A 27,551-nucleotide genomic window follows, 5' to 3' on the forward strand; every position below is an offset into this window, starting at 1 on the left:
TAAACAATGAATGGGTCAATAAGGAGATAAGAGAGGAAATCAAAAAATTTCTGGAAACAAATGAAAATGAACAGACAACTGTCCAAAACCTATGGGGCACAGCAAAGGCAGTCCTGAGAGGGAAGTTCATAGCAATACAGGCTTACCTTAAAAAGATAGAAATATTTCAAATAAAAGACCTAACACTACAACTTCAAGACCTGGAGAAACAACTAGAAATAAATCCCAGAACAAGTAGAAGGAAGAAAATAGTCAAGATTAGAGCAGAACTGAATGACATAGAGACAAAAAGAACAATTCAGAGGATCAACCAATCCAGAAGCTGGTTCTTTGAAAAGATAAATAAAATTGACAAGCCTTTAAGCAGACTCCTCAAGAAAAAAAGGGAGAGGACCCAAATTAATAATATCAGAAATGAAAGGGGAGAAATAACAACTGATACCACAGAAATACAAATGATCATCAGAAACTATTATGAACAATTATATGCCAAGAAATTTGAAAATCTTGATGAAATGGACAAATATTTACAAAAGTATAATCTTCCAACACTGAAGGTGGAAGAAACAGAAAGCTTGAAGAGACTGATAACAGCTGGGGAAATTGAAGCAGTAATCAAAAAAATCCCAGCACACAAAAGCCCAGGGCCGGACGTTTTCACACGAGAATTTTACAAAACATTTAAGGGGGAGCTAACCCCCGTCCTTCTTAAACTATTCCAAAAAATCCAAGAGGAGGGAAGACTCCCAGACTCTTTCTATGAGGCCAGCATCACCCTGAACCCAAAACCAGATAAAGACTCTACAAAGAAAGAAAACCACAGGCCAATTTAGCTGATGAACATAGATGCTAAAATCCTCAACAAAATATTGGCAAACCGCATCCAGCAATACATTCAAAAGATTATCCACCACGATCAAGTGGGATTCATCCCAGGGATGCAGGGACGGTTCAATATACGCAAATCAGTAAACGTGATACATCACATAAATAAAAGACAAAAACCACATGATCATCTCGATAGATGCAGAAAAAGCATTTGATAAGCTACAGCACCCATTTATGATCAAAACACTCAGCAAAATGGAAATAAATTGGGCATTCCTCAACATAACAAAGGCCATATTAAAAAAACCTACAGCCAATATACTCAACGGGCAAAAACTGAAAGCTTTCCCACTAAGATCGGGAACATGCCAAGGATATCGGCTCTCAACGCTTCTTTTCAACATCGTATTGGAAGTTCTAGCCACAGCGGTCAGACAAGAGAAAGAGATAAAAGGCATCCAAAAAGGAAAGGAGGAAGTAAAGCTATCATTGTTTACACATGACATGATAGTATACATAGAGAACCCTGTAGACTCTACCAAAAAACTCCTCAACCTTATAAGTGAATTTGGCAAAACAGCAGGATACAAAGTCAATATTCAGAAATCAAAGGCATTTTTGTACACCAGCAACGCAATAGAAGAAGAAATCAGAGAAAAAATACCATTCTATATAGCAAGAAGAAAAATAAAGTACCTAGTCATAAATTTAACCAAAGATTTAAAATACCTGTATGCAGAAAACTATATAACATTGAAAAAAGAAATTAAGGAAGACACAAATAAATAGAAGCATATACCGTGCTCATGGATTGGAAGAATTAATATCCTCAAAATGTCCATACTACCCAAAGCAATTTATAGATTCAACGCAATCCCTATTAAGATACCAATGATGTATTTCACAGAAATAGAACAGACATTTCAAAAATTTATATGGAAGCATAAACGACCCCGAATAGTCACAGCAATTTTGAGAAAGAAACACAAAGTAGGAGGGATCACAATACTGGACATCAAACTCTACTACAAAGCCCATATACATAAAACAATGTGGTACTGGCACAAGAACAGACCCATAGACCAGTGGAACAGAATAGGAAGGCCATAAATAAGCCCAGGTCTCTATGGGCATCTAATATTTGACAAAGGGGGCTGAAGCATAAAATGGAGCCATAATAGTCTCTTCAACAAATGGTTTTGGGAGAGCTGGATGGCTAAATGCAAAAAAATTGAAATTGGATCATCAGCTGACACCATACACAAAAATAAACTCAAGATAGATAAAAGACTTAAATATAAGTCGCAACACCATCAAAGTCCTAGAGGAGAACATTGACAGGAAACTCTCAGATATCGCATGCAGCAATTTTTTCACTGATATATCTCCTAAAGCAAGGGACATGAAAGAAAGAATAAACAAGTGGGACCTCATCAAAATAAGAAGCTTCTGCACAGCAAAAGAAAACATCAGCAAAATGAAAAGGGAGCCAACCCTATGGGAAAATATATTCGCTAATGATACATCAGATAGAGGTTTGATCTCCAAGATATATCAAGAACTCACTCGACTCCACTCCAAGAAGACAAACGATCCAATCAAAAAATGGGCAAAGGACCTGGGCAGATGCTTTTCTAAGGAGTAGATACAGAGGGCCCAGAGGCATTGGAAAGGAGGTTCAGCATCACTAACCTTCAGAGAAATGCAGATCAAAACCACCATGAGGTACCACCTCACACCGGTCAGCATGGCCATCAAAGACAGATCCACAAACAACAGGTGCTGGCGAGGCTGTGGACAAAAGGGAACCCTTGTACACTGTTGGAGGGAATGCAGACTGGTACAGCCACTGTGGAAGGCGATGTGGACTTTCCTCAAAAAGCTGAAAATGGAACTGCCTTTTGATCCAGTGATTCCCCTGCTGGGACTATATCCTAAGAACACCAAAATGCCAATACAAAAGAACCTATGCACCCCAATATTCATAGCAGCACAATTTACAATAGCCAAGCATTGGAAGCTACCTAAGTGTCCATCAGTAGATGATTGGATCAAAAAGTGATGGTACATATACACAATGGAATACTACGCAGCAGAAAGGAAAAAAGAACTACTAAACTTTGCGGCAGCATGGATAGAACTGGAGAGCATTATGCTAAGTGAAATAAGCCAGGGGGCAAAAGACAAATACCATATGATCTCACCTATAAGCGGAACCTAACCAACAATACAAAGATGCAAGGAAAATATGACCAGCAACCCTGAAAGGAAAAGAAATCAACAGAGACAAGAGGGAGGGAGGGAGGGGCAGGCAGGGAAAGGGAAGGGAAGGGGAAAGTGAAGGAACATATAGCAAGAACTCATGGACAAAACCAAAGGGGAAGAGCTGAAGGAGGGAAGGAGGGAGGGGGTAAGGGAAAGTGGTGGTGGGGAGGCCGAGACAAATGTATTGAAAAATAAATAAAGAAAGAAAAAAAAAAGAAAGATATAGACAGCAATACACATATAGTAGAGGCTTTAAACACCCCACTCTCAACAATGGACAGATCTCCCAAAGAAAGAATCAACAAGGATATTGTGGCACTGAATGACACCCTAATCAAATGGACTTAACTGATATATACAGAGCCTTTCACATCAAAGAAGCAAAATATAAAGTCTTTTCAAATGCAAATGGAATAGTCTCAGAGATGGATCTCATGATAGGACACAAAATAAACCACTGCAAAGTCAAGAAAATTGAAATAATATCGAGCATTTCCTTGGATCCCAATGGCTTGAGACTAGATACCTACCTAAAGGAAAGAGCTCAAAAATATTCAAGCTTATAGAGATGGAATAACATGCTATTAAAAAAATGAATGGGTTAACAATGAGATCAAGTAAGAAATCATAGAGTCTCTGGAAACAAATGAAAATGAACACACAACAGCTAAAAACCTATGGAACACCGCAAAGGCAATCCTGAGAGGGAAGTTCATAGCAATACAGGCCTACCTAAAAAGGATAAAAACATTTCAAATAAACAACCTACCCTTGCATTTACAAGAACTGGTGGAACAACAACAAACCAAGTCCAGAGTGATTAGAAGGAAGGAAATAGTCAAGATCAGAGTGGAATTGAATGACACAGAGACTAAACAAACAATTCAAAGGATAAATTAATGCAGGAGCTGGTTCTTTGAAAAGATAAACAAAATTGATGAGCATTTAACCAGACTCATCAAGAAAAAAAGAGAGAGGAACCAAATAAATAAAATCATGAATGAAAGGAATATTTACAAGCAATACCACAGAAATACCAACATTTTCAAAACCTACTATGAACAACTATATGCCAGGAAATTTGAAAACCTAGATGAAATGGACACATTTCTAGAATTATATAGTCTTCCAACACTGAATCAAGAAGAAGCAGAAAGCCTGAATATACTGATAACAGCCGATGAAATTGAAGCAGTAACCAAAAATTCCCAGCACACAAAAGCTCTGGACAAGGTGGCTTCATAGACAAATTTTACCAAACATTCAAACAAGAACTAACACCTAATCCTCAAATTATTCAAAAAAAAAATTCATGTGGAGGAAAAATTCACTAACCCTTTTTAGAAGCAATTATTATCCTAATACAAAACCAGGTAAAGACACAACAAAGAAAGTAAATTACAGGCCAGTATCTCTGATAAACATAGATGCTACAATACTCAACAAAATATTAGCAAACCAAATATATCTATATATTAACAAGATCATACAGTATGATCAAGTGGGATTTTTTTTTCCAGGGATGCAAGGATAGTACAACATGCACAAATCAAAAACGTAATACCTCACATAAACAAAATGAAACACAAAAATCACTCGATCATATTAATATATGTTGCAAAAGCATTTGATAAAGTACAGCACCCATTTATGATAAAGACAACGAGCAAAGAGGAGTAGAGGGAGAATACTTCAACATAATAAAGGCCATATACGAAAAACCTGCAGCCAACATCATACTCAATGAGCAAAATCTAAAAGTTTTCCACTAAGGTCAGACATAAGACAAAGGTATCTGCTTTCACCACTTCTGTTCAACATGGTATTGGAAGTTCTAGCCACAGTGATCAGACAAGAAAAAGAAATAAAAGGCATTCACACTGGAAATGTGGAAGTAAAACTGTAATTATTTGCAATCACATGACAGTGTACTTGGAAAACCCTACAGACTTCATCAAAAAACTAATCATCCTAACATATGAATTTGGCAATCAGCAGGATTCATTATCAATAATCAGAAATCAAAGGCATATTTGTATACCAACAGTGAAAGATCAGAAATTAGGAAACAAATCCCATTTACTATAGCAACGAGAAAAATAAAGCACCTAGGAATAAATGTAACCAAGGAGGTAAAAGACCTGTACTCAGAAAACTATAGAACACTGAAGAAATTAAGGAAGACATAAATAAATGTGCACACGTACTGTGTTCATGGATTGGAATAATTAAAATCATCAAAATGTCCATACTATTCAAATCAATTTATAGATTCAATGAAATCCCTATTAAAATACCAATGACATATTTCACAGATATAGAAGAAATATTCCAAAAATTTGTATGGAATCATAAATGACCCTGAATAGCCTCAGCCATTCCGACAAAGAAGAACAAAGTAGCAGGGATCACAATATGTTATATCAAACTATATTACAAGGCCACTGTAATCAAAACAGGCTGGTACTAGAATAAGAATAGATACAGATCAATGGAACAAAACAGAGAGCCCAGAAGTAAACGCAATTCTCCATGGTCAATTAATATTTGACTAGGGGGCATGATCATAAAATGGGATAAAAAATAGCTTCTTCAACAAATGGTGTTGGGAGATCTTGAATGGTACATGCGAAAGAAAAAGAAACTAGACCACCAAATTACACCAAATAACATAATAAACTCAAGATGGAAAAAGACTTAAATATAAATCGTGAAACTATAGAAATCAGAGAGGAGAATGTAGGCAGGAAAATTTCAGATATCTCACATGGCAATATTTTCACTGATATGTCTCCTAGGGCAAGGAATATAAAGAAAAGAATAAACAAATGGGACTATATCAAATTAAAAAAGCTTCTACATGCCTAAAGAAAACATCAGCAAAATAAAAAGGGAACCAATTGTATGGGAAAGCATGTTTGCCAATGATATGCTGGACAAGGATTTGATCTCCAAAATATATAAAGAACTCACATGACTCCACACCAGGAAGACTAACAATCCAATTAAAAAATGGGCAAAGGACCTGAACAGACACTTTTCCAAGAAGGACGTACAGAGCACCATAGACATATGAAAGGATACTCAACATTACTAGTCATCAGAGAGATGCAAATTAAAACCACAATGAGATACTACTTCACACCAGTCAGAATGGCCATTATTAACAAATCAACAAACTACAGGTGCTGGCGAGATTGTGGAGAAAAGGGAACCCTAGTACACTGTTGATGGGAATGCAGACTGGTACAGCCAATGTGGAAAACAGTATGGAATTCCTTCACAAAACTAAAGATGGAACTGCCTTTTGACCCGGCAATTCCACTGCTGGGATTATAAGCTAAGATCCTGAAACACCAATTCAAAAGAACCTATGCACCCCAATGTTCATAGCAGCGTTATTTACAATAGCCAAGTGTTGGAAACAGCCTGAGTGCCCATCAGTAAATGACTGGATCACAACACTGTAGTAGGTTTACACAATGGAATACTACGCAGCAGAAAGAAAGAAGGAACTCCTACCCTTCACAGCAGTATGGATGGAACTGGAGAGTATTATGCTGAGTGAAATAACCCAGGTGGTGAAAGACAAAAAACATAAGATTTCACCTATAAGTGGAACCTAATCAACAAAACAAACAAGCAGAAACGAACCAGAGCAAGGGAAGTAAAGAACAAACTGACCATGAACAGAGGGAGTGGGGAGGGGATAATGGGGAAGAGAGGGGGTAGGTGAATGAGGAACATGTACAAAGGACCCATGTACAGGGACAATCGGATACAGGTTGTCTCTGGCAGTGGGGGTTGTATGGGGCGGGGGAGAGCAATGGGGGGAAGAATGGGGACAGCTCTAACTGAACAACAAAAACAAAAAGGAAGAAAAGTTAGCAATTAGAGTGGTGTAGTAATTTTCAACTCCTAGCTCAGTGTATTTTTCCATGATTTTATTTTTAAAGCCTGGCACATTTTTCTAGGAGTGGTTTTCATCATATCTTTTAACATTTACTTGCTGGTATTATGTATGTGTTATAGAAATGGATCTCTAGGAGCCTAACAACAGGGGAGAGAAGAGAAAAATGAGATCTACTCACCATGTTGAGGAACCCATGACCACCTCCCAGTAGTGGCAGCCACTGTCAATGAATATATTTCCTGCTGCCCCATAGCACCCTGTGCCACTAAATCTCTCTGGGGTATGGCTCTTCTTTAGAGAGCTTTCATCCTTCTCCATTTGCAATCCATCATTGGAGATCTTCAACTTCTTGTGAGTCATTTTGGGATCAAGTTTAAAGGGCTGGCCTGAACAAAGTAGAAAAAAGAAAATGCATGAGGATGTATTTAAGATTTATTTGTTCTCCAGGGATATCACTACTAGAGGAGCCCCAATATGATTATACTTGGGTCAGTGCATGTTGACTGCTGTGATTATATGAAGGAATCAGGCCAGAAGCCAACATTTTCAATAAAAAAAGGATATGCTGTCCCCTTCATATATTATTAAATTATAAGGGGACTCTTAGGGTCTCAGATGTGTTCTGTACTTAGCATTTATTTCACTGGATGGTGTGGTATTTGGGTGGACTTTAGGGGAAAAAGTATTTGAGATGAAACAGAGTGAGAGAATTGATGAAATAATTGCTGCTGGGTGACAGAACAAAGCTGAAAATAACTCAGCAATAGGACAAAATTGTTTTTCCCTTCTTACAACTTGGATGTAAATAATATAATTAAGTAACTTCATTAGAGTGATTATTGCATCACCAAAAATCAGAAGAAATATTTATTGGGCAGGGTCATTCACAACAGGGAATTCCTTATACTCATATGACAAAATCAAGTTACTAAGAACCAATTGTTCTATAGGGCAAGAGCTATATTATACAAAATTCGTATGTGGCAGATATTGTTGGTGAACAAAACATCCACTCCCTACTTCTCTCTTTCTCACTTTCACTGTAGAGGCCAGAAAAGCTAAATACTCCAGCACCCAGCTTCCCTTGCTACTACAGGTGGCAAATAAAATGGAAGTAATTGGAAGCAGAAGTCAGAAAAGGTGGGAGAACTTTCTGGGAAAGTCTATGTTTTCTTGTAAAAGGAATACTCCTCATGCATACCATCCATTTCTCCCCACTTCCTGTCTTGAAAGAAAATATGAGGAGAGAAAAGAAGATGGTGGAGGAGTGAATGGGAGATACGCGGACTTCCTCCCAAGACCAAACTGGAATTGCGACTAAATAATGGAGAAATCACCTGGAAAACAATGGAACGATAAAGGGAGAGGAGTCTTGGAGCTGCGGACAGACAGTGGATTCAACTCTCACACATCCCAACGGGTGAGAAGTGCGGTGGAGGCTCAAGAGGGTGGGCTGGGTGCCCACCCGCACCAGCACCAGAAGGACATCGAAAAGGCCAGTTGGATCCCTCTGAGAAGAACGGGGTCTACCATAAAGGGGGACCCCTAAACTACAGCAGCAGAAATTAGGAAAACACACAGACGAAATGAAACTCTGAAAAGCTTGGGGCGCTTTCTGCGAGAGACAGGTGGCTGGAGATGCAAAGAGACATTTAAAGGGTCAACACAAAAATTTGCAGTGGTAGCCACCTTCCTTGATCTCTGCGTAGAGATGGCAGGAGAGTGGGCTGGTGCCTGAGGAAAGATTGGCGAGGAAAGATTTGTGAAGAGAACCAACTATGGCCAGTGGAGACCCGGTAAAAACTCGACTCTCACTCTGCAGTTACCACCTCACCCAGGCATAAGAGAATCAATCTGCCTTTTGAATGCTTCGTGCACAGCTTGTGGGCAAGTGGACTGAGTGCAGACTGGCTGGAAGAAATAGAGGATCCCTGGCCAAAGGGGACACACAGTTGCATAGAGATCCTTGAGGTGAGACTGGAGACGAAGGGGTTGGGGAAAGAACTGGAGGATTATCTGAGATCCCCGGAGCAGAGTCCCTCCCCATTCTGTAGTCTCCAATCACGCAGGCAGGCCACGCCCCTGAAGAGGCAGAATCAGGTGTGGGAAGCAGAAGGCTTCCAATTACAGTCCACAGAAATAGTGGATCCCTAGCTGAAGGGGACACAGAGCTACCCAGAGACCCTGTAGAAGAGACTTGAGGCAGGATTAACAGGAGAGTCCCAGAGTTGACTTCTTCCCATTTCCGTAGTCTCCAGTTTGCACGGGCAGGTGACACCCCCAAAGAGCCAAAAGCGGGGAAACCACACAATAGAAAACCCTAAACTGACCAGTGCCGGGGCGCACACCCGGCGCCAGGCGAGCACAAGGTTGGGTGAGTCCGCTGATCCCTGGCAGGGGCGAAGGCGCTCAAAGAACTGGTGTGAAAGTGCAGAGCGATCCACAGAAATAGTGGATCCCTGACCTAAGGGGTCACAAAGCTGCCCAAAGCAGGAATAAGACATAGACAGTAGATTCCTGGAAGGCTCAAACAAACGACCCAAGGTCAGATACGGTCAACAACTGACATCATCAGAGGCAGACCCAGAAAGAAAAGTAAAGACAAATAAATAAATAAATAAATAACCCACCTACTACCATAGAAGTTTAATCTACAAAGCCAAGAAATCTAGACAGATCAAATGAAGCAGAAGCAAATATAAATAAATTAGATAATTAATTAATAGACTCTCACAAAGAAGAGAAGGAAAAGAAGTTCTCCCCAAATGAGTGGAAAAGGGGAATCCCCACAGAATTCATATATTGAATTCAAAACAACGGCTCCAAGGAAGCTCAATGAGCTCAGCCAGCTCAAAGATAACTATGAGAAACTGCAGAGAAACTATCAGGATCTTACAGCACACTATATCAACCCGGAAAAGGACATAGAAACTATCAAGAAGACACACGAGGACAGGAAGAATACCATTTCTGAATTGAAGAACACAGTAGAAGGAATAAAAAGCAGGCTGGATGAAGCCGAGGATTGAATCAGTGCGATGGAGGATAAGGTAGAAAAAAGCTCCCAGAAAGAACAATAAATGGAAAAAAGAATCCAAAAGAATGAAGAGATATTTAGGGTAATGCAGGACAACCTGAAACGTAAAAATATCCGTATAATAGGGATACCAGAAGGAGAAGAAGAGGAGCAAAGGATAGAGAACCTCTTTGAAAAAGTAATGATGGAAAATTCCCCCCAAATTGACGAGAGAAAAGGTCTCATGGATCCAGGAGGCACAGAGGACCCCACTCAAGAGGGACCCAAGGAGGCCCACTCCAAGACACATCATCATTAAAATGACAACTATCACAGACAAAGAGAATCCTCAAGGCAGCAAGGGAGAAGGAGAAAGTAACATACAAGGGGGCCCAGATAAGCCTAGGAGCTGACTTCTCAACAGAAACACTACAAGCCAGAAGGGAATGGCAACAAATACTCCAGGTAATGAAAAGCAAGGGCCTACAACCAAGGCTGCTCTACCCAGCAAGGCTCACAATTAAAAGAGACAGTGAAATAAGGAGTTTCCCAGACAAAAGAAGGCTAAAAGAATACATCTCTACCAAACCAGCACTACAACATATGCTAAAGGGACTGGTTAAGAAGATGAAGAAAAAGAGCGAAAAAGAGAAAAATACAGATACAAAGAGGAAAAATGAATAGGTTTCTATCAGTCATAACTCTCAATGTAAATGGACTAAATGCCCCAATCTAAACACACAGGATAGCCGAATGGATAAGAAAACATGACCCGCACATATGCTGCCTACAAGAGACCCACCTCAGAACAAAAGACCTACACAGATTGAAAGTAAAGGAATGGAAAAAAAATATTCCAAGCAAATGGACAAGAGAAGAAAGCAGAGGTTGCAATACTTATATCAGACAAAATAGATTTCAAAACAAAGGCCATAAAAAGAGACCCAGAGGGACACTTTATAATACTTAAAGGAAGAATCTATCAAGAAGACATAAACATTGCAAACTTATACGCACCCAACATAGGAGCACCCAAATACATAAGGAAAACCTTGGACAACTTCAAAAAAGATATAGACAGCAACACACTGATAGTAGGGTATTTCAACACCCCACTGTCAAAAATGGACACATCTTCCAAACAAAACATCAACAAGGATATCGTGGAGCTGAATGACGCACTGAATCAAATGGACTTAACTGAAATATAGAGAATCTTACATCCCCAAGAGGCAAAACACACATTCTTTTCAAATGCTGATGGAAGTTTTTCAAAGATAGACCACATGATAGGACACAAAGCAAGCCTCAGCAAATTCAGGAAAATTGAAATAATACCAAACTTTTTCACAGAACACAAGGGCTTGAAACTGGAAATCAACCTCAAAGAGAAACTTCAAAAATGTGCAAACTCATGGAGAATGAACAGTAGACGATTAAACAATGAATGGGTCAATAATGAGATAAGAGAAGAAATCAAAAAATTTCTGGAAACAAATGAAAATGAACATACAACAGTCAAAAACGTATGGGACACAGCGAAGGTAGTCCTGAGAGGGAAGTTCATAGGATTACAGGCTTACCTAAAAAAAGATAGATGCATTTCAAATAAAAGACCTAACACTACAACTTCAAGAACTGGAGAAACAACAACAAATAAATCCCAGAACAAGTAGAAGGAAAGAATAATCAAGATTAGAGCAGAACTGAATGACATAGAAACGAAAAGAACAATTCAAAGGATCAATGAATCTGGGTGCTGGTTCTCTGAATAGAGAAATAAAATCGTCAAGCCTTTAAGCAGACTCATCAAGAAAAAAAAGGGGAGAGGACCCAAATAAATAATATCAGAAATGAAAGAGGAGAAATAACAACTGATACCACAGAAATACAAAGGATTGTAAGAAACTATTATGAACAATTATATGCCAATAAATTTGAAAACCTTGATGAAATGGACACATTTCTGGAAGAGTATAATCTTCCAACACTGAATTAGGAGGAAACAGAAAGCTTGAACAGACCGATAACAGCTGGGGAAATTGAAGCAGTCATAAAGAAACTCCAGGCACAGAAAAGCCCTGGGCCGGGCGGTTTCATAGGAGAATTTTACAAAACATTTAAGGAAGAGCTAGCCCCTGTCCTTCTCAGACTATTCCAAGAAATCGAAGAGGAGGGAAGACTCCCAGAGTCTTTTTATGAGGCATCACCCTAATCCCAAAACTAGATAAAGACCCTACAAAGAAAGAAATCTATAGGCCAATTTCACTGATGAACGTAGATGCTAAAATCCTCAACAACATACTGGCAAACCACATCCAGCAATACATTAGAAAGATTATCCACCCGGATCAAGTGGGATACATCCCAGGGATGCAGGGATGGTTCAATATACGCAAGTCAATAAACGTAACACATCGTATAAATAAACGAAAAGACAAAAACCACACGATCATCTCGATAGACGCAGAAAAAGCATTCAGTCAGGTACAGCACCCTTTTATGATCAAAACACTCACAAAATCGGAATCAATGGGGCATTCCTCAACATAATAAAGGCCATATATGAAAAAGGTACAGCCAACATCATACTCAATGGGCAAAAACTAAAAGCTTTCCCGCTAAGATCGGGAACACGACAAGGATGTCCTCTTTCACCACATCTTTTCAACATCTTATTGAAAGTCCTAGCCACAGCAGTCAGACAAGAAAAAGAAATAAAAGGCATCCAAATAGGAAAGGAGGAAATAAAACTGTCATTGTTTGCAGATGACATGATAGTGTACATAGAGAACCCTGTAGACTCCATCAAAAAAACTACTCTATCTAGTAAGTGAATCTGGCAAAACAGCAGGATACAAAGTCAATATTCAGAAATCAAAGCCATTTTTGTTCACCAGAAATATAATAGATGAAGAAGAAGTCAGAAAAAAATACCATTCGATATAGCAACAAGAAAAATAAAGTACCTAGGAATAAATTTAACCAAGGAGGTAAAAGACCTGTATGCGGAAAACTACACAACATTGAAGAAAGATATGAAGGAAAACACAAATAAATGGGAGCATATACCGTGCTCATGGATTGGAAGAATTAATATCATCAAAATGTCCATACTACCCAAAGCAATTTATAGATTCAACACAATCCCTATTACGATACCAATGACATATTTCACAGAAATAGAACAGACATTTCAAAAATGTATAGGGGACCATAAACGATCCTGAATAGCTGCAGCAATTTTGAGAAAGAAAAACTAAGTAGGAGGGATCACAATACCGGACATCAACTCTACTACAAAGCCCGTATACTCAAAATGATCTGGTACCGGCACACGAACAGACCCATAGACCAGTGGAACAGAATAGAAAGCCCAGAAATAAGCCCAGGTCTCTATGGGCATCTAATATTTGACAAAGGGGGCAGAAGCATAAAATGGAGCCATAATAGCCTCTTCAACAAATGGTGTTGGGAGAGCTGGACGGCCACATGCAAAAAATTGAAATTGGATCATCAGCTAACACGATACAGAGAAATAAACTCTAGATGGATAAAAGACTTAAATATAAGTCGCAACACCATCAAAGTCCTAGAGGAGAACATTGGCAGGAAACTCTCAGATATCCCACGCAGCAATTTTTTCACTGATATGTCTCCTAAAGCAAGGGATTTAAAGGAAAGAATAAACAAGTGAGACCTCATCAAAATAAGAAGCTTCTGCATGGCGAAAGAAAACATCAGCAAAATGAAAAGGGAGCCAACCATATGGGAAAATATATTTGCTAATGATTCATCAGATAGAGGTTTGATCTCCAAGATATGTAAAGAACTCACTCGACTCCACTCCAAGTAGACAAATGATCCAGTGTAAAAATGGGCAAAGGACCTGGCAGACGCTTTTCCAAGGAGGAGATACAGAGGGCCCAGAGACATTTGAAAGGATGCTCAGCATCACTAGCCATCAGGGAAATGCAGATCAAAACCACAATGAGTTACCGTCTCACACCGGTCAGAATGGCCATCATAAACAGGTTCTGGCAAGGCTGTGGAGAAAGGGGGACCCTAGTACCCTGTTGGTGGGAATGCAGACTGGTGCAGCCATTGTAGAAAGCAGTGTGGAATTTCCTCAAAAAGCTGAAAATGGAACTGCCTTTTGATCCAGTGATTCCCTTGCTGGGACTATACCCTAAGAACCCCAAAACACCAATTCAAAAAAACCTATGCACCCCAATGTTCATAGCAGCACAATTTACAATAGCCAATTGTTGGAAGCAACCTAAATGCCCATCAGTAGATGATTGGATTAAAAAATTATTGTACATTTACATAATGGAATAGTATGCAGCAGAAACAAAAAAAGGACTACTAAACTTCATGACAGCATGGATCGAACTAGAGAGCATTATGCTAAGTGAAATAAGCTGGGGGCAAAATACAACTACCAAAAGATCTCACCTATAGTTGGAACCTAACCAACAGTACAAAGATGCAGGGAAAATAAGACCAGTAACACTGAAAGGAAATAAACCAACAGAGACAAGAGGGAAGGGGAGGTTGGGGGAAAAGGAAGGGAAGGGGAAAGTCAAGGAACATATAATAAGGACTCATGGACAAAACCAAAGGGGAAGGATTGAGGGAGGGAGAGGGTGTAGGGGGCAAGGGAAAGTGGTGGGGGGAAGGCAGAAACAAATGTATTTGAAATAAACAAACAATCAAACAAATAAAATATGACATCTAGAGTTTGTATTGGCCATAGTGTGACCATGTTGCAAAAATCCAATACAGAAAAGGAGGAGCCTGGGACTTTTACAATATCACAGAACTTCTGCAAGAGCCCTACCTTCAGGCCTCTTGCTATGTTAAGAAGACAAAGAAAATATACTTTGTTTAAGCTACTAACAAATAACTATTTGTTATGCTGTTAGTTGAATTTTCTGTCACTTGCAGTCAAAAACATTCCTAACAAGTATGGCTTCTCTGAAGTTGGATTTTACCAGATTATCACAAATATAGTCATGATCCACATAATGATATTTCACTTAATGATCAATCACATATAGGACAGTGGTATTCCATATAGCCTAGGTGTGGAGCAGGCTATACCATCTGGGTTTATGTAAGTATACTCAATAATATTCAAACAACAAAAAAATCACCTAATGATTCATTTCTCAAAATGTTTCCCCATTGTTGAGTGGCACATGTGTGTAGTATTTTTTTACCCATCTGTCCCCCAAGCTTGAGGGTGGTATGCAGCGAAAAACTCTTCACTAACATTTTTGCACGCCACCAAGGTATCCCATGTATATCTGTGTCCACATATATTCCAAGCCCTTGAACAAACCCCTTAACCAAAGCACAAACTGCAACAGTAAAGCTCCTCTATCCCAGGCCTCTGCTGTCTTGCACAGCTGCAGATGTCTGCTCAAGCTAAGTGTATTCCCTAGTACAAAGGGGTTTCTGATGTCTCCTTTCAGAATCACTGTAACCTACTGTTTGTTTTCAGTCGGGTAGGTTCACTGTTCCGGCTTCCTGCTTGGTTTATGGCTTTAACAATGAAGATGTAGCGTGTCCCACTCTGGAGTCCATGTACTGTGTAATGGTTCTGCTTAATGTTGGGCACAATCATCCAGCTATCCACCGAATTATACAGGCCTGCAATATGTGGAAACAGAAGGACATTAACCAGCAAGTTATAGAAATAGGATGAGAAACACACTGAAAATTCATCACAAGCCCCTCAAAAGTGAATTTTATTTTGTTTTCTTATGACTCCTGGAAGACACAGTGATATGAACCTCCTGTGCTTCCTTCCTCCCATAGAGCCAAATTCATGCCTGGTAACTTGTTTCTAATAATTGAATGCAACCACTAGCAAAAGTTAGGTTACTTCAATTTTATTCCAAACAATATAGGAAAAACTACTCTATAAAATCATAGAATAATCTCTTTTATGGAGTTTCAAGATTTTTTTTCCACAAAGCTCCAATCCTCTGAGAACTGAGTCTGGCCTCGTATGGATAGAGCAGTCCTGTGTAGAGAATAGGAACACTGAACCTCAAAATGAAAGGACACCTAGACCCATATTTTCCCTCATTTCACAAACGAGAAACAAATGGATAGAAGAAAAGTAACTTGCCCTGGGCCACAGATACCTGGTAATGGTACTGACAGTAAAACCCCAGTCCCTTTAATACTCCACTACATCACAAGCCATAGGGTGAAAAACAATGTTTTGCTGTCACTGTAAGGTAACAACTCTTTCAGGGCTTATGACTCAACACTCTCACCTCATTCTCACTCTTACTTCCAAGACTAGTTGGGCTCAAAGGTATCACAAGGAAGCCAAAGTGGTGATAGGATAACCAAAACAAAATATATCTTCACTTGACACTACAGTTTTATCCCTTCCTGGTTCTGATTTGAATAGTCATTTGAGGTTGGATGGCCCAGAAACACAATATTGTCTGGAATCTTCTTTCCTCCAAAGTAGGGAAAAGGATCAGAGATCTATATACTTGATTTTGAAACTCTTTAGACCATAAATATTGACTTAAACAGAGAAAAAATATACACAATTAAAATGTGCATTTGGATGTACACATATATAGATATTTGTGGATTACCTATGTTTCTTCTGTTATCTTGTTTTCAGTGAGTTTACTGCTATTTAAACACAATTATATCAGCGGTTAGAAAGGAAAGGGCAATGAAAACCAGTGGTGAATTTAGTCACTTCTATGTAGCTGTAGTAAAGGGTGTAAGTGAGCTTGAAAATAAAAACAAGTTAATTTTTTGAAAGTAATCTGATGAAGGGTATATAATTAATTTGAGGAGGAAGTATAAACATTCTAAATTAAAGCTAGAAAAAGAAGCACAATGGAGGGCAAATAGATATGCTATAAAAAGAAGAATAATTGGTGGAAATGCTCAATGATTCTTAGGAAAAGACAATAAAGGATAAGAACCAGGGACAATGTTTGAGGGTTCGGCTGTCTATGTATCAATGCATAGTATGAATCATAAACTGCATGTGGAATTTTAATACAAAGAGGGAAATATATGATCTTCCAGATACACTCCTAACAATACAAGACAAAACAGATTTCACAATGAAGTATTGTGCAGTAGTAAAAAAGTGTGAGGATGATCTCTATGAACTGATATACAATAATGTCCAGGGTACATTGTTAAATGAATAAAGCAAATTATATAAAAGCCTATATATAATATACTAACATTTTTCAAGAAAGAAAGACAAATAAGAAAGCATGCATACATGTGCCTGGAGCTATAAAACAATAACAACTGAAAGGAAAAACCACAAAATAATGAAGTTGGTTACCTACAAGGAATGGGGGTGGGAGGTACAGGATTAAAAGGACATGGGAGAGAATGACATTTCTCTGAGTATATCTTTTTTTGTATAGTTTCGCCTTTTGGAAACACATTGTTGTTTTCTAAATTCAAAAATTAAAATGAAATCAATATAACTGGGAAGGGTGAGGACTAAAACAGTAGGCAAACTGCAATACATTTGCATTTCAACTGTATTTCAAATGCAAAATAACCACACCAAAGGATGGGGGCAGGAGGAGAATCGCAAACAAGTCTTGAACTATTGTTTGTTTTTATAGTGGTATGGGCAAAGCAAATTCTGAAACTATTGTTGATATACTATGGGAGTGAACAAATGAGTACTTGTATTAATGTTGTAAGCCAGGATTCTCATTGTTGAAGATGGAACATATAAATATGGAATGGGGAAAGACAAGAAAGATCCTGTGAGAGGAGAATCAAGATGGTGGAGGTGTGAGTGGAAGTCACACTGATCTCCTCCCAGGACCAACCTTGAATTGCAACTAAATTGTGGAGAAATCACCTGGAACAAACAACTGAACAATAGTGAGAGAGGAGCCTTACAACCTCGGAGACAGAAGAATCAGCTTTAGTGCAATCTAAGTGGTAAGGAGTGTGGTAGAGACTCAAGAAGGCAGGCGGGGCACCCATGGGAAGCAGCATGAGAAGGATACTGAAAGGGCCAGTTGGATCCCTGTGAGAAGAGCGGGGTCTAAACCAAAAGCGGGAATCTCCAGCCTACAGCACCACAGCCCAGAAAGTAAACAGAAAATAGCCAATTGTGAAAAGTGGCACAGTTGCTTTCTGACAGAGACAGGCAGCTGGAAATGCAAAGAGCTATTTAAAGGGCCAACATATAAGCTTTTATTTGCAGCCACTTACCCTGGTCTCTGGCAAAGACGGGGACAGAGTGGGCTAGAGATGCCTGAGGAGAGACAGGGGAAGAAGGTTTTGGGGAGAGAACTGAGAGAGGAGCCTGGGAGATCTCGGTGCTGACTCCTCCCTCATGCGGCAGCATCTAGCTTGGTCAGGCAGAGACAACACCCCCTGAGTGGCAGCAGTGTCAGAGGACCCAATAACAGCACCCTCCAGGTGGGATTCCGTCCCACCCTGTGCTGTCTAATCAGTCTGCTGAGTGCAGAGTGACTAGATTAAGAACTGAAGGAGACAGCCACAGACAGTAGAATCCTAGAAGTCTCGAACACACTGCCTAAGGTCAGACAGGGACAACTTCTGACATTATCAGAGGCAGATCTAAAAAGTAAAAACAGTGTTCTCCTACCATAGAAGTTCACACCACAAAGTCAGGAAATTAAGACAGATCAATATAAGAAGCAAAAGCAAAAAAGAAGAGTCTCACAAGTAATGGGAAGATAAAAACATACACCCCACTTGAAGGGAAAGGAGGAAGCCCTAAAAAGAGAACTAAATGAAATAGAGGCAAGTATCAGATATTGAGTTCCAAACAACGGTTATAAGGAAGCTCAATGAGCTCAGTGAGCTCAGAGAGAATTACAAAAAAAAAAAAAAAAAAAAAAAAAAAAAAAAGGGAAACGACGAGGAACTTACTGCAAACTATATCAGCCTGAAAAAGGACATAGAAATTACTGATAAGAGGCAAGAGGAAATGAAGGATATGATTTCTGAATTGAAGAACACAGTAGAAGGAATCAAAAGCAGGCTAGATGAGGCAGAGGATCGAATCAGCGAGCTGGAGGACAAGGTAGTGGAAAGCTCGCAGAAAGAGCAAGAAAATGAAACAAAGACTCAAAAAGAAAAGAGACACTGAGGGTAATGCAGGACAACCTGAAAGGTAATAATATCTGTATAATAGGGATACCAGAAGGAGAAGGGGGTGAGGAAGGGATACAGAACCTGTTTGAAAAAGTAATGATGGAAAACTTCCCTAATTGGAAGAGAGAAAAAGTCACAAAGTCCAGGAGGCACAGAGGGTCCCATTCAAGGGGAAACCAATGAGGCCCATTCCAAGACACATCATAATTAAAATGGCAAAAATCAAAGACGAACAGAGAATCCTAAAAGCAGCCAGGGAGAAAGAGGTAGTAAAATACAAGGGAGCCCCGATACAGCTAGCAGCTGACTTCTCAACAGAAACATTGCAAACCTGGAGAGAATGGAAAGAAATATTCAAAGTAATGAAAAGCCAAGGCCTACAGCCAAAAGACTCCTCTACTCAGAAAGGCTTTGAATTAAAATGGAAGGTGAAATAAAGAGATTCCCAGACAAAAGAAGGCTAAAATAATACACCTCCACCAAACCAGCACTGCAAAATATGCTCAAGGGACTGCTTCAAGATGAAGAGAGTCTATGAATACTGAGTTCCTTTCACATTTGCCAATACTTGATATTAGCAATATTTTTAGTACATATTAATCTGATTGTGACAATGATGTGTTATTTCAATTGTTCTTTTATTATTTGTTGAAACTAAACCTGTTTTTGTGTATTTATTGCCTATTTCTATTATTTCAAAAAAAAAAGCTTTAAATGATGTTTTGGTATTCTTTATTCATTTATCTATTAAAGGCTTGTGGAATTTTTTTCCCTAAAAAAATAAAAACAAAAATAACTATTAACCCTTTTTTAGATGTTTCACAAATACTTTCCATTCTATTACTTGTCCTTTAATTTTTTATATGTATATTACTATATAGTCTTAAATGTTTAATATAGTTATATTGTCAATATTTTACTTTATAACTCCTGGGTTTGAATATTTTACTTCAGGGTAAGAAAAATATTCGTTTGTATTTTCTCCTAAAACTCATTAGATTCTACATATTAATTTTTAACTCACCTGAATATTTCTTATATAATTTGTGAAATAGGGCTTTATATTTGTTTTCGTTCAAGTATTAGTGGTTCATGCACCTTATTTGTTGAATTAGTCTTATTTTCCCCATGGATTTGAAATACCGATTTAATTATTTATTACATTGTTAGACAGAATACACACATACACACATTTGTTTCCTGAATGCTCATTTCATTTCATTGATCTACTCGATTATTTCTGTGCTAGTGTCACTTTGTTTCAATTGCTGAGACCTTATAATGGTTTTAAATTTTTTACTATTTTATAATTTACTTTGACATTTAAAAAATAAATAAAATCAATATGCATTTAAAAAAGAAAGAAAGAAGAAAGAAAGAATGAAAGACAGAAAGATTGAACTCCTACCATTTGTGACAACATGGATGGAACTGGAGAATATTATGCTAAGGGAAATCATCCAGTTGGTGAAAGACAAATACCATATGATCTCACCTATAAGTGGAATCTGTTCAGCAACATAAACTAACAATCAAAATAAACCACAGGCACGGGAACATTGAGTAGACTGAAAGTGACCAGAGGGGATGGGGAAAGAGGATAATGGTGGAAAGAAGGGGAAGGGACTAGTAAAGAACATATATGAATGACACATGGACATGGACAACAGAGTGGGAATTGACTGTGGGAGCAGGGGTGGGGGTATGGGTGGAGAGGGTAGAGGGGGATAAATTGAGACAATTGTGATAGAGTAAACATGATTTAAAAACCTTTAAAAACTAGATGGGAAATATGCAGAAAAAAGATGGCAGAGGAGTCAAGCTGACCGCTTCCCAAGACCCAAGTGGAATTGCGACTAAATAGTAGAGAAATCACCTGGAAAACAATGGAATGATAGAGGGAGAGGAGCTTTGGAGCCGCAGACAGACAGTGGAATCAACTCTCACACATCCCAACTGGTGAGAAGTGCAGGAGGGGTTTGAGTGGGTGGGCTGGATGCCCACGGACACCAGCACCAGAGGGACATTGAAAGGGCCAGTTGGCTCCCCCTGAGAAGGAGAGGGTCTGAATCATAAACAGGGACCTCTAGACTACAGCAGCTGAAACCACGAAAACACACAGACAAAATGCAACCATGAAAAACTAGGGTGTTCTCTGCCAGAGACAGGTGGCTGGAGATGCAAAGAGACATTTAAAGGGTCAACGCGAAAACTTGCAGTGGCAGCTGCCTTCCTTGATCTCTGCGTAGAGGCGGCAAAAGAGTGGGCTGGTGCCTGAGGAATGATTGGCAAGGAAAGATTTGTGAAGAGAACAGAGACAGTGGCTAGTGGAGCCCCAGTGATAACTCGACTCTCACTCTGCAGCTACCACCTCACCCAGGCATAAGAGAATCAATTAACCTGCCTTTTGTGTGCTCCGCACACAGCTTGTGGGCATGTGGAATGAGTGCAGACTGGATGGAAGAAATAGAGGATCCCTGGCCAAAGGGGACACACAGTTGCATAGAGACCCTTGAGGAGAGAGGAGATGGAGGGGTTGAGGAAACAACTGGGGGAATTTCTGAGATCCCCAGAGCAGAGTCCCTTCCCATTCCGTAGTCCCCATTTGTGCAGGCAGGCCGCATACCAAAGAGGCGGAAGTGGCACAGGAGCCAGAAGGCTTGCAATTACGGTCCGCAGAAATAGTGGATCCCTAGTTGAAGGGGACACAGAGCTGCCCACAGACCCTTCTGGGGACAATGGAGAGAGGATTACCAAGAGTGTCCCGGAGCTGACTTCTTCCCATTTCCGTAGTCTCCATTTTGCGTGGGCAGGCCAAACCACCAGAGACCCAAAAGTGGGGAAAGAACACAATAGAAAACCCTAAACTGACCAGTGCCGGAGCCTGTGCCTGGTGCCAGGAGAGCCCAAGGTCAGGCGAGTCCGCTGATCCCTGGCAGGGGCGAAGGCGCTCAAAGAACTGGTGTGAAAGTGCAGAGCGATCCACAGAAATAGTGGATCCCTGACCTAAGGGGTCACAAAGCTGCCCAAAGCAGGAATAAGACATAGACAGTAGATTCCTGGAAGGCTCAAACAAACGACCCAAGGTCAGATACGGTCAACAACTGACATCATCAGAGGCAGACCCAGAAAGAAAAGTAAAGACAAATAAATAAATAAATAAATAACCCACCTACTACCATAGAAGTTTAATCTACAAAGCCAAGAAATCTAGACAGATCAAATGAAGCAGAAGCAAATATAAATAAATTAGATAATTAATTAATAGACTCTCACAAAGAAGAGAAGGAAAAGAAGTTCTCCCCAAATGAGTGGAAAAGGGGAATCCCCACAGAATTCATATATTGAATTCAAAACAACGGCTCCAAGGAAGCTCAATGAGCTCAGCCAGCTCAAAGATAACTATGAGAAACTGCAGAGAAACTATCAGGATCTTACAGCACACTATATCAACCCGGAAAAGGACATAGAAACTATCAAGAAGACACACGAGGACAGGAAGAATACCATTTCTGAATTGAAGAACACAGTAGAAGGAATAAAAAGCAGGCTGGATGAAGCCGAGGATTGAATCAGTGCGATGGAGGATAAGGTAGAAAAAAGCTCCCAGAAAGAACAATAAATGGAAAAAAGAATCCAAAAGAATGAAGAGATATTTAGGGTAATGCAGGACAACCTGAAACGTAAAAATATCCGTATAATAGGGATACCAGAAGGAGAAGAAGAGGAGCAAAGGATAGAGAACCTCTTTGAAAAAGTAATGATGGAAAATTCCCCCAAATTGACGAGAGAAAAGGTCTCATGGATCCAGGAGGCACAGAGGACCCCACTCAAGAGGGACCCAAGGAGGCCCACTCCAAGACACATCATCATTAAAATGACAACTATCACAGACAAAGAGAATCCTCAAGGCAGCAAGGGAGAAGGAGAAAGTAACATACAAGGGGGCCCAGATAAGCCTAGGAGCTGACTTCTCAACAGAAACACTACAAGCCAGAAGGGAATGGCAACAAATACTCCAGGTAATGAAAAGCAAGGGCCTACAACCAAGGCTGCTCTACCCAGCAAGGCTCACAATTAAAAGAGACAGTGAAATAAGGAGTTTCCCAGACAAAAGAAGGCTAAAAGAATACATCTCTACCAAACCAGCACTACAACATATGCTAAAGGGACTGGTTAAGAAGATGAAGAAAAAGAGCGAAAAAGAGAAAAATACAGATACAAAGAGGAAAAATGAATAGGTTTCTATCAGTCATAACTCTCAATGTAAATGGACTAAATGCCCCAATCTAAACACACAGGATAGCCGAATGGATAAGAAAACATGACCCGCACATATGCTGCCTACAAGAGACCCACCTCAGAACAAAAGACCTACACAGATTGAAAGTAAAGGAATGGAAAAAAAATATTCCAAGCAAATGGACAAGAGAAGAAAGCAGAGGTTGCAATACTTATATCAGACAAAATAGATTTCAAAACAAAGGCCATAAAAAGAGACCCAGAGGGACACTTTATAATACTTAAAGGAAGAATCTATCAAGAAGACATAAACATTGCAAACTTATACGCACCCAACATAGGAGCACCCAAATACATAAGGAAAACCTTGGACAACTTCAAAAAAGATATAGACAGCAACACACTGATAGTAGGGTATTTCAACACCCCACTGTCAAAAATGGACACATCTTCCAAACAAAACATCAACAAGGATATCGTGGAGCTGAATGACGCACTGAATCAAATGGACTTAACTGAAATATAGAGAATCTTACATCCCCAAGAGGCAAAACACACATTCTTTTCAAATGCTGATGGAAGTTTTTCAAAGATAGACCACATGATAGGACACAAAGCAAGCCTCAGCAAATTCAGGAAAATTGAAATAATACCAAACTTTTTCACAGAACACAAGGGCTTGAAACTGGAAATCAACCTCAAAGAGAAACTTCAAAAATGTGCAAACTCATGGAGAATGAACAGTAGACGATTAAACAATGAATGGGTCAATAATGAGATAAGAGAAGAAATCAAAAAATTTCTGGAAACAAATGAAAATGAACATACAACAGTCAAAAACGTATGGGACACAGCGAAGGTAGTCCTGAGAGGGAAGTTCATAGGATTACAGGCTTACCTAAAAAAGATAGATGCATTTCAAATAAAAGACCTAACACTACAACTTCAAGAACTGGAGAAACAACAACAAATAAATCCCAGAACAAGTAGAAGGAAAGAATAATCAAGATTAGAGCAGAACTGAATGACATAGAAACGAAAAGAACAATTCAAAGGATCAATGAATCTGGGTGCTGGTTCTCTGAATAGAGAAATAAAATCGTCAAGCCTTTAAGCAGACTCATCAAGAAAAAAAAGGGGAGAGGACCCAAATAAATAATATCAGAAATGAAAGAGGAGAAATAACAACTGATACCACAGAAATACAAAGGATTGTAAGAAACTATTATGAACAATTATATGCCAATAAATTTGAAAACCTTGATGAAATGGACACATTTCTGGAAGAGTATAATCTTCCAACACTGAATTAGGAGGAAACAGAAAGCTTGAACAGACCGATAACAGCTGGGGAAATTGAAGCAGTCATAAAGAAACTCCAGGCACAGAAAAGCCCTGGGCCGGGCGGTTTCATAGGAGAATTTTACAAAACATTTAAGGAAGAGCTAGCCCCTGTCCTTCTCAGACTATTCCAAGAAATCGAAGAGGAGGGAAGACTCCCAGAGTCTTTTTATGAGGCATCACCCTAATCCCAAAACTAGATAAAGACCCTACAAAGAAAGAAATCTATAGGCCAATTTCACTGATGAACGTAGATGCTAAAATCCTCAACAACATACTGGCAAACCACATCCAGCAATACATTAGAAAGATTATCCACCCGGATCAAGTGGGATACATCCCAGGGATGCAGGGATGGTTCAATATACGCAAGTCAATAAACGTAACACATCGTATAAATAAACGAAAAGACAAAAACCACACGATCATCTCGATAGACGCAGAAAAAGCATTCAGTCAGGTACAGCACCCTTTTATGATCAAAACACTCACAAAATCGGAATCAATGGGGCATTCCTCAACATAATAAAGGCCATATATGAAAAAGGTACAGCCAACATCATACTCAATGGGCAAAAACTAAAAGCTTTCCCGCTAAGATCGGGAACACGACAAGGATGTCCTCTTTCACCACATCTTTTCAACATCTTATTGAAAGTCCTAGCCACAGCAGTCAGACAAGAAAAAGAAATAAAAGGCATCCAAATAGGAAAGGAGGAAATAAAACTGTCATTGTTTGCAGATGACATGATAGTGTACATAGAGAACCCTGTAGACTCCATCAAAAAAACTACTCTATCTAGTAAGTGAATCTGGCAAAACAGCAGGATACAAAGTCAATATTCAGAAATCAAAGCCATTTTTGTTCACCAGAAATATAATAGATGAAGAAGAAGTCAGAAAAAAATACCATTCGATATAGCAACAAGAAAAATAAAGTACCTAGGAATAAATTTAACCAAGGAGGTAAAAGACCTGTATGCGGAAAACTACACAACATTGAAGAAAGATATGAAGGAAAACACAAATAAATGGGAGCATATACCGTGCTCATGGATTGGAAGAATTAATATCATCAAAATGTCCATACTACCCAAAGCAATTTATAGATTCAACACAATCCCTATTACGATACCAATGACATATTTCACAGAAATAGAACAGACATTTCAAAAATGTATAGGGGACCATAAACGATCCTGAATAGCTGCAGCAATTTTGAGAAAGAAAAACTAAGTAGGAGGGATCACAATACCGGACATCAACTCTACTACAAAGCCCGTATACTCAAAATGATCTGGTACCGGCACACGAACAGACCCATAGACCAGTGGAACAGAATACAAAGCCCAGAAATAAGCCCAGGTCTCTATGGGCATCTAATATTTGACAAAGGGGGCAGAAGCATAAAATGGAGCCATAATAGCCTCTTCAACAAATGGTGTTGGGAGAGCTGGACGGCCACATGCAAAAAATTGAAATTGGATCATCAGCTAACACGATACAGAGAAATAAACTCTAGATGGATAAAAGACTTAAATATAAGTCGCAACACCATCAAAGTCCTAGAGGAGAACATTGGCAGGAAACTCTCAGATATCCCACGCAGCAATTTTTTCACTGATATGTTTCCTAAAGCAAGGGACATAAAGGAAAGAATAAACAAGTGAGACCTCATCAAAATAAGAAGCTTCTGCATGGCGAAAGAAAACATCAGCAAAATGAAAAGGGAGCCAACCATATGGGAAAATATATTTGCTAATGATTCATCAGATAGAGGTTTGATCTCCAAGATATGTAAAGAACTCACGCGACTCCACTCCAAGTAGACAAAGAATCCAATCAAAAAATGGGCAAAGGACCTGGCAGACGCTTTTCCAAGGAGGAGATACAGAGGGCCCAGAGACATTTGAAAGGATGCTCAGCATCACTAGCCATCAGGGAAATGCAGATCAAAACCACTATGAGGTACCACCTCACACTGGTCAGAATGGCCCTCATAAACAGGTCAACAAACAACAGGTGCCGGCGAGGCTGTGGAGAAAAGGGGACCCTAGTACCCTGTTGGTGGGAATGCAGACTAGTGCCTCCATTGTGGAAAGCAGTGTGGAATTTCCTCAAAATGCTGAAAATGGAACAGCCTTTTGTTCCAGTGATTTCCCTGCCTGGACTATCCCCTAAGAACCCCAAAACGCCAATTCAAAAATACCTAAGCACCCCAATGTTCATAGCAGCACAATTTACAATAGCCAAGTGTTGGAAGCAACCTAAATGCCCTTCAGGAGATGATTGGATTAAAAAATTATCGTACATTACACTATGGAATGCTATGCAGCAGAAAGAAGAAAAGAACTACTAAACTTCATGACAGCATGGATCGAACTAGAGAGCATTATGCTAAGCGAAATAAGCCAGGGGGTGTAAGACAAATACCATATGATCTCACCTATAAGTGGAACGTAAACAACAAAACAAAAATGCAGGGATAATATGACCAGTGACATTGAAAGAAAAAAGAAACCAACAGAGTCAAGCAAGAAGGAGGGGGGTGTGGGTGGGGAAAGGGAAGGGATGGGTCAGTTCAAGGAATGTATATGAAGGACTCATGGACAAAGCCAAAGTGGGGAAGGACTGAGGGAGGGAGATCGGGGAGGGAGAGCAGGGGAAAGTGGTGGTGAGAAGGCGGAGACAAATGTATTTGAATGAAAAAATAAATTAAAAATATAAAAATACATGCTTTAAAATATATTTAAGAAAAGAATTTTGACTGATGTTCGAACAGGAGTGTGG

General features: G+C 39.4%; 1 protein-coding gene across 2 annotated transcripts in view; it reads right to left on the minus strand.

Moving 5' to 3' along the window:
* Positions 1-27,551, minus strand: part of MID2 (midline 2) — a 191,609-nt gene that overhangs the window by 7,186 nt on the left and 156,872 nt on the right. Inside the window, exons 8-9 of one of the 2 annotated variants that reach the window (XM_054580379.1) lie at positions 15,519-15,680; positions 7,185-7,392 (exon numbers count right to left, since the gene is read on the minus strand). In XM_054580379.1, the coding sequence (XP_054436354.1) occupies positions 7,185-7,392; positions 15,519-15,680 (370 nt within the window). The remainder of the gene's footprint in view (positions 1-7,184; positions 7,393-15,518; positions 15,681-27,551) is intronic. The other variant, XM_054580381.1, reaches the window with a different exon arrangement.

This window comes from Pteronotus mesoamericanus, unplaced genomic scaffold (assembly GCF_021234165.1).
Source record: "Pteronotus mesoamericanus isolate MK-2021 breed Mesoamerican mustached bat unplaced genomic scaffold, CSHL_Meso_final contig_58, whole genome shotgun sequence".
In the NCBI taxonomy this organism is placed as follows: Eukaryota; Metazoa; Chordata; class Mammalia; order Chiroptera; family Mormoopidae; genus Pteronotus; species Pteronotus mesoamericanus.